General features: G+C 36.0%; 1 protein-coding gene across 2 annotated transcripts in view; it reads right to left on the bottom strand.

Moving 5' to 3' along the window:
• The window catches only part of NEK4 (NIMA related kinase 4), a 189,299-nt gene that overhangs the window by 128,434 nt on the left and 52,010 nt on the right, over positions 1 to 8,855 (bottom strand). For both annotated transcript variants that reach the window (XM_053721029.1, XM_053721030.1), the window contains exon 7: positions 8,164 to 8,568. In XM_053721029.1, the coding sequence (XP_053577004.1) occupies positions 8,164 to 8,568 (405 nt within the window). The remainder of the gene's footprint in view (positions 1 to 8,163; positions 8,569 to 8,855) is intronic.

The following is an 8,855-nucleotide window of genomic DNA, read 5'->3' as shown; positions in this document are numbered from 1 at the left end:
CTTCCTTATAAAAGTCTCATGAAATAGTAGTACAGAGTCAGACTTTACAGGGGGCTGAACTTAATGAGTGCTTTAAATAAATAAATAATAAAAAAAAAAAAAAAGAGTCAGTTTTTGCCATACTTGTCTAAGGGATTATCTGCATTTCTGTATGTGAAGGAGAGACAAGCCCAGTGCAAAACAGCACTGCATGCCATGAGAGGTGTGTTACGCTTACACTTTGTGCTTTGAATTTTATATTACTTTACACTTCAGATTGGGTTCTTTCAGTATTACATTTAATATTTGCACTTTTTATTTCTTATTGAGGACATGACCAGAAAAAAAATCATTATACAGATAGTAAAACAAACACTGTGGTAAAGTTATGCAGAAAAATCTACAAGCTAACATATGGTCCTCATTCCCCCCCCCCCCCCATATAGCGACAAAAAGAGTCTACTCTTGAACCTCTAGGGTAGAAAAAAAATAAAGTTTAAAGGGTTACATATTAGTGATTGAATACATTAAAGTAAATTTAAATACCTTCTGTGAGTTATATAAAATGATAATGATGGTGAAGAAAAATACAAAATAAGGTTTACTCCTGAACCCTTCACCAATAGTTGTCAGCATGAACCACAGATATAATCAAACATCTCAACCAAAACATTTCTAGACTATTTCTGTTAATAAAAGATATAGCCAGATTGACAAGTCACAGTAGATTAATTTGAATTACCATATTATTGGACACTAAATACTCAAAACCTCTAAGAAGAGAGAAATAAAGAGATTTTGACTCAAATATTTACCTATTAAATTGCTATAAGTTCATAATAACTATAGATAATAAATAATAATAAACTATGTTGTTCCTTCGAGGCTAGCTAAGTGTAAGAGTTATTACAGTTTTACCTGGGCAACTGCTTCAGTAGAATAACGTGTTTGTGAGTAGAGTCCATAATTGAAACAGCGAGAGACTTACTCCAAAATAATAAGCTATGGAGAGGAGAGTTGATGGGAAAGATTATTATATTTAGCCTGAGCCCACACCTCGGCTGCTGGGCACATTGTAGTAAATATACTATAGCCAATAAAAATAGTTATATAAAAATAAAATAAAAAAAATAAAAAAGGGGGGGGGAGAGTTTGGACGTCTGGGTCTACAGTTTAAATTTCTCATTTAGCAATCTTTATCTTAGTAGTCACTGCATTTAGGATATCTAGAGTAAGCATTAATAAGGGAACAACTAATATAATAATACAAACTAACAGTTATAATATACTTGAACAAAAATTACACCTCAAAATTAGGTTAACAAATCTGAACATATCTAATGTACTGTCTTGAAAAAGAGTATACATAAAAGTGCAACCTCATTAAATTTTCACTGTTTTCACATGCTTAAGAGTTCCAAAAAAAGCAAACAGGTTGAAGGGGTCTTACTAGTATGTCGGCTGGAGTGCTACTGCTTAGTTATTACATTTTGGGGGTAGAATTCTGGAATTGTGTAATCCATCTCTGGTAAAGTGCTAAATGATTTTAATTGCGTTCACGTTGCAGTAGAGAATATATGATAAGCAGGCGGCTGTTGTTGTTGAGCTCAAGTCTAATGCTTCTATTTGGTGATTGAAACCGTCAGTACTGTTTTAGTGACCATTTCAAAATTAGGATGTAATATCATTAATGACATTGTGCTTCTTGTTGTTGGGAAAGTGCCGTTATCGCTCAAGCAATTTTTAATAGCTAGTTTCAGGTAGAGATGGGAAGGCCTGGGAAAAAAAATAGAAAAATTGGGGGGGGGGGGGGATTCTGTTTTTTTTTTTTCAAAAAACGTTTTTTGTTTTTCCTCCCGGAAAAGTTGAAGTGTAGAATATGTTCTTTGACAATGATGAATAATATGTCTATGACATGGTATTCAAACTATATAACATGAAGACCATAATGAAAGGCGTCTGAGACTTTATGTAAAGTCTCAAATCACTGCAAGTTCTCTCAGCTGAAGACAAACAAATCCTGCAATACAATGCATGTACACTGTACTTCTCAATGCAATTCTCAGATAAGACAAATATGCATTTCTGCCTCTAGGAGGCACTGCAGGGGAAAGGCTACAGTTTAGTTAGCTTGTGGGCTCCATCTTGTACCTGCTACAGTGGATGACTGTTGGTGTTCAGTAGATAGTTTCTGTACTCTCAGGTCTTAATTGAAAGCTAAGAGGTTACATTTATCTGCCAAATTAGTTTATCTTTATAACCTTTATCTAAATGGTTCCTATTAATGTTCTCCCCATCACAGCATAATGTTTACCTAAAGTCTTGCCAGTAAATAGTTTTTTTCCTCCTCTCAGTAAAATGGTAAGACCAACATCTAGAGAAACGTGGTCCTCACTACCCACAACAGGTCTGGTTTTCATTATAGCTGAGCTAGTGCACAGGGGAAGTAATCAGCTGATTAGTACTAACCTGCTCTCACCCACAAGCTGATTATTTCACCTGTGCACTAGTTCTAATGAAAACCTGGCCTTTTGGGGGTACGTGAGGACCGCATTTGGGAAACACTGATTTAGAGTTTGGAAACATTTCCACAGTGCAATTTATGCTGAGAGCAAAGCTGCAATTTGCAGATATTGTGAGAAGAAATATTGTTTTCCAAATGCTACAAGGATGAAAAAACACATCCTTGCGTGCCAGAGGTGCCCTAAAGACATTAAAAAATACTTTATGGCATTAAATGAGGGCCATAATGAAAGTGCAAGTAGCTTTTCCCTTCAAAGTTCTAATTCCAGAAACACTCTTTCTTCTGCTTCTGTATAATCACAAAGTGTTTCTTCACCAGCATCATCTTTAAAGGGACACTGAACCCAAATTGTTTCTTTTGTGATTCAGATAGAGCATGCAAATTTAAGCAACTTTCTAATTTACACCTATTATCAAGTTTTCTTCATTCTCTTGCTTTCTTTATTTAAAAAAGAAGGCATCTAAGCTATTTTTTGGTTCAGGACCATGGACAGCACTTGTTTATCGGTGGGTGAATTTATCCACCAATCAGCAAGAACAACACAGGTTGTTCACCAAAAATGGGCTGGCATCTAAACTTACATTCTTGCATTTCAAATAAAGATACCAAGAGAATGAAGACAATTTGATAATAGGAGTAAATTAGAAAGTTGCTTAAAATTGCATGCTCTAGCTGAAGCACAAAAGAAAAAAAATGGGTTCAGTGTCCCTTTAAGTAAGGAAGTGTTGCAAACCACTGTCTCACACAAATACACAATACCTTCATTTATAGATAATGCAAACCTTAAGTTTTTAGAAGTCCATGAGAACAAAGACAGATATAAAGAGGAAGAAGAAACGGAAAATGATAGCAGTAGTTGAACAAAATTTGATTAAATTGCATGTATACTGTATATGTTGTGTCTTTGTTTCCTTTTCTAAATGTATTTTTTTTTTAAAGCACCACTCCAAAGTAAAAAACCTTGCTACTGGAGTTTAAATATTAAAGTGGTCCTTACACTCCTCCAATGTCTATATCCTACTGGGACAAATAATGCCAGTTACCTTTTTATTTGCAATTGGTGCTAAAGGGCAATTTTTTTTTTTTTTTTTACGTGGATGGTTTATTGCTTATTTTGTTGCTTTTGAGGGAAAGGTGGCGATTGCCTGTTCTCATGTATAGTTGAAATGTTCTTAACATATACAGACCTTGTTATTCCATTTATAACAAAAAAATAGTTTTAAAAAGCAAGTTTAGTTTATTTGCTGAATAAGCTGTACTTTTATTTCAAGCATAATACTTTTATATACACTGCATTTCATGTCCCCAGTGTAACAAAATTACGTTCAATTTATAAAACAACTCCATGCTGCATTTTTTTTAAAAAAATTCCGAAAATTTCCATTTTTCCACAAAAACCCCACAGTTTTTTTTCCATGACTTCAAAATTTCCGGAAATTTTACATCTCTAGTTCCAAATTAGGATGCAGTACCATAAGCGGTATATCACCTCCTGTAGTTGGAAAAGTCCCCTAGGCCAGTATCACCTGATGTATTTTTAGTAACCATTTCCAGATCAGGGTATAGTATCATACGTGGTGTGTCAGCTCCTATAATTGAGGAGGTACCTTTTGTGCCCGTATCGCCTGGGCCGTTTAGTAATATAGCATTTGTGATAGCGTCTTTGTTATTCAAAGAAGGGATGTTGAAATCAAATGAAATATTAGTGTAGTCTTGGGTGATATTAGATATCATATGGTTACGCTGTGAAATGTATGGACCTGCAGAGTGAATTGTCAGTTGGAGAGACTGCGTAACGAAGCATGTTTGGGTTTGTGAACATATTCTCAATATTCAGCGATGTCGTACCTGGAGAAATGCTTGTGCAATGTTAAATGCAGACAGTGTATGCTGTCTGCATTTAGCCAAGTCGAGCAGACATGATTCGCTATAGCAAATTATGTGCGCTCGACACTTGTTAAATCTAGCCCTTTATATCAGTCCTAGATGTTTTCATGTTAACCTCTCTCTCCCCTGTGAAATTCTGTATCCCAGAGAGCCTAATTCCTTTTTTTGGAAGGCATCTCATCTCTCTGGGACTTCCATGTTCTACCCTTTTTCTTTTAAAATTCAGAGAGTTCAGTCCTTGTGAAGTCTGCACTATAATTTTTCTCCAAACTAGATAATCTCTGCTTATTGGGCCCATAGAATATAACAAAGCTCCCTGGGAAACATAAGCTGCCAGTTTATCAGTATCAGTTTAAATAGAAGAAAATACAAAATGTAATTTGTAAAAGATACACATAAATATATAAAAGTATGAGCCTAAAATTGTTATAATTACACAAAAAAAGCTGTGAAATCATAATCAGAATTTGTTAAATCACAATGCTACATACACAGCTGTATACAAAATAAGTTTATAAGTAATAAAACAATATGAAGTCTAAAGTAATATAAAATACAAAGCACAAATGCAGGGCACGCCCCTTGGAGAAGTATAGCAAAATCTTCTGTTTTAGAATTTCACTAGGGATCTTGAAGTGCTGGAGGATCATTTTATATCATTTCATCTGAGCAGATGTGTTCAGTTAGTTCTCAGTAGTGCACTGAAGCATTTTCAACAGATTATTAAGAGAATTAAGCAAATTTGATAATAGAAGTAAACTGAAAAGTTGTTTAAAATGGTAAGCTCCGTCAGAATCATGAAATAAAAATATGGGATTTATGTCCTTTTAAGTGACATTAAAGGGACATAATACTCATATGCTAAATCACTTGAAAGTGATGCAGCATAACTGTAAAAAGCTGACAGGAAAATATCCCCTGAGAATCTCTATTTCATCCTAATCAGCCAGCCAATAGGATGAAAGCTACACAAATCCTATTGGCTGTTCAAATCAGCCAATAGGATGAGAGCTACTGAAATTTTATTGGCTATTCAAATCACCAATAGGATTTGAGTAGCTTTCACCCTATTGGCGGATTTGAATTTGAAGAATCAAATCAGCCAATAGGAATTCAAGGGATGCCATTTTTAATTGCGTCCCTTGAATTCTTTAAGTGTGCAGTACAAGATCGTATGAAGAGGATCCTCCACGCTCCATGGCTCCGCGGTCGCCAGTCTTCAGCCCCGCGGTCTTCAGTCTTCAGCTCCGTGAAGGATGTTCCATAAAGAAGAAGGAAAAAAAAAAAAAAAAAAAAAAAAAAAAAGAGGTCGCCGCTTGGAAGAAGACTTCACCGCCTGGAACAGGACCTTCTCCGCCGGACTTCAGGAACGGTGAGTAGCAACCTGGGGCTTAAGGTGTTTTAGTTTTTTTTTAATTTTATTTAGATAGGGTGGGCAGTAAAAGAGCTAAACACCCTATGAAGGGCAATGCCCAACAAATGCCCTTTTCAGGGCAATGGGTAGTTTAGGGTTTTTAGTGTTAGGTTATTTTATTTGGGGGGTTTGGTGTTTATACTTAGTTTTTTTGTATTTTTAAAGTAGTGTTAGTTTTTTTTAAATTTAATAGTAACTTTAGTATTTTGTGAATTAGGTAATTTGGGTTCATTTAGGGGCTGTTAGGTTAGGGGTTAGGTTTATTGTGTTGTGGGCTTTGGTGGTTTAGGGGTTAATAGGTTTATTGCATTGTGGGTTAATGGTAGATTAGGGGTTAATAGTTTTAATAGGTAGTTTGCGATGTTGGGGTTGGCGGATTTAGGGGTTAATAGTTTAATTAGGCTTATTATGTTGTGGGGGGGTTGTCAGTTTAGGCGTTAACACATTTATTATTAGTAGTGAGAGGGGGGATTGCGGATATAGGGGTTTTTACGTGTTGGGCTTATTTTTGGGATGCATGTTAGACTGTTACGGAGATTTGATATTTTCTTTACTTTTCTTAGGCGCCGACAGTTTCTAAAGTGCCGTAAGTCACTGGCGACTCCAGAAATTAGTATTTACGCTCATTTCTGGACATCGCTAGTTTATCCGAATTATGGCACTTTATGAACTGCCGGCGGGGTTTATGTAATACCCCAATGTGCGAGGTGAAATTACGGGCGGCGCGGGTTGCAGTGCTTGCACTGAAGCCTGCGCAGTATATGTAATCTCGCCCGAGATTTCATAGTAAACTTTTTTAAACTGATTAGGGAAATAACATGAGTGTGCATTAGACTCACTACCTTGCCTGTCCCGGGACAGACATACTGATTTGCTGCTTAAAGTCCATTTCAATAGGGTGTGAATACTTAGGCCATTTTGAGGTAAAATATCTTTCTTTTTAACATAGAGATGCACAGGTGATATTTTCTAGTCAGCTTTCTACAGCTATGCTGCATCACGTTCAAGTGTTTCAACATTTGGGTATCTTGGCCCTTTAAGCTGAAAATGTTGTTGCCCATATAAAGCTAGATTACAAGTGGAACTCAATCAATAGCGCATAAAAACCTTTAAAATGTACTTTCATTATTTAATTTATTGCCATACAAATAGGCTATACAATGAGCTATTTATTGTGTGTCTCTAAAATTCTTAAAATTATGGTTTTTACCACTGTCCCCAGAAGACTAAAAATGTATCCTGCAAGATCTAGGTCCTTGACCCTACATTCTGAATGTGATTGATCAGTGCAGGAACTGACATTTTTCCCTAATTGGCTAAAGAAAATGAGATTATCGTATGAAAGAGGCTTTTCAAGAGGTATATCCTGGACTGCAAAATAATACAGATGTTGTTAACAAAATTACAGTTAAAATGCCTTTGAACATTTAATTTTAAATAGAGATCTTTTGTAATACAATACTTAATTGTTTATATATACTATGTTTAATAGAAATTAATTTAATATCTCATGGTAGCCCAAGGGTATCTTTAGAATCAAACCGTAAACAAAAAATTATTCTGGTTTCTAAATCTACATTTACATGGATTTGTAGGATTTGCAGTACTGTGTATTTCTTTGGCTGACAATTGTCCACATTGAAACTCACTGCAGCACTGAGCATCATGAGGTTCTTTGTAAAACACTACCATTCCGAGTTTTAGTTGAAGTGGGTCAGTGTGATGCCAAATCTAACCATGATCTAGACAAACTATTAAGACTATCCTGAAAAAAAACCATATACAGCAGGGTGGCAAACTAGTTGTCTGGTGGTCACATACGTCCCTCTGTACTTGTTTTTGCAGCCCCCAGAAAAAAAGCAGAACCAAGAATGTGTGCCATAGCTTTTTTTGGCCCCCGGAAAAAGTGGAAATAAATTGTGGGTTTCAGGGAGTTCTGGCGGATGGGCAAACAAGATGGACATAGCTCAAAAGAGCCCTCTAAAAACGGAGGAAAAGCAAAAAGAGGGCATTGTGTGCCAGAAATTACATGCAGCCCTTGCTGCTTCTAAAATATTGAACTGCAGCCCCATGTGTTAGAAAGCTGGGCATCACTGATCTATATTAATCAATAAAAAACCTCTGTGCAAATGTACACTCTCATTAGCATAAGTACTCTCTTACATCCTCTTATAATCCTCTGTCAAGTTAAACAATTGTATATTAGCCTAATGCGTTAGTATCCCTCATACAATATAAGTCTTTAATGATCTTCCAATATAGGAGCCTAAAGCCTGCTTTTCCAGACATTACCCATCATTATATAAATATTAAAAAAAATATTAAATGCCCAAGACCATCTCTCAGATACAACACTTACAGGGAATATGTTTTTTCCATCCTTCCAAACTGGCTGTAAAAGTTTCATGGTGTCATCACCTTCCTCCATGCTGTCAAGAGAAATACTTTTAAAAGCCCTCCTTTTGGAGACCAGACTTGAATTTGGTTTTACTTGTGCATCCTGCTTCTGAAAATGATTCTGTGCTATTTTAGAGTCTGTGTCATTTGCTACACAGCCGTTCTGTGGCTCCCTGGAAGGTATCAAATGATCGTCATGAGAGATTTTCTTTTCAGTAGGTAAGAGATCAATATCCACTTTGCTAATTGTTGCAATATGAACATCTGAGTTGTCCATAGAATTCTTAATGGGTTGAGGAGTATTAAGTTCGGGTATCACTGATGAGGCAGTCACATGTTTGTTTTTGCTCGGACTTCTAACTTTATTCTGTTAAAAGACATATGAAACAGAAATCATATATTGCTATAGATGTAAAAAAGCATAATATACTGTAATTAATGAGGCTATCAATTAATTTGTATCCAGAAACTTCCAGGGGGAAAAAACAAAATGTATGCTTACCTGATAAATTTCTTTCTTTCTTGACACAGTGAGTCCACGGATCATCTCTAATTACTATTGGGAATATCACTCCTGGCCAGCAGGAGGAGGCAAAGAGCACCACAGCAAAGCTGTTAAATATCACCTCCCTTCCCTCCAACCCCAGTCATTCG

The sequence above is a fragment of the Bombina bombina genome, chromosome 7 (genome assembly GCF_027579735.1).
Source record: "Bombina bombina isolate aBomBom1 chromosome 7, aBomBom1.pri, whole genome shotgun sequence".
NCBI lineage: Eukaryota > Metazoa > Chordata > Amphibia > Anura > Bombinatoridae > Bombina > Bombina bombina.
This window is presented reverse-complemented; position numbering and strand designations above follow the sequence as displayed.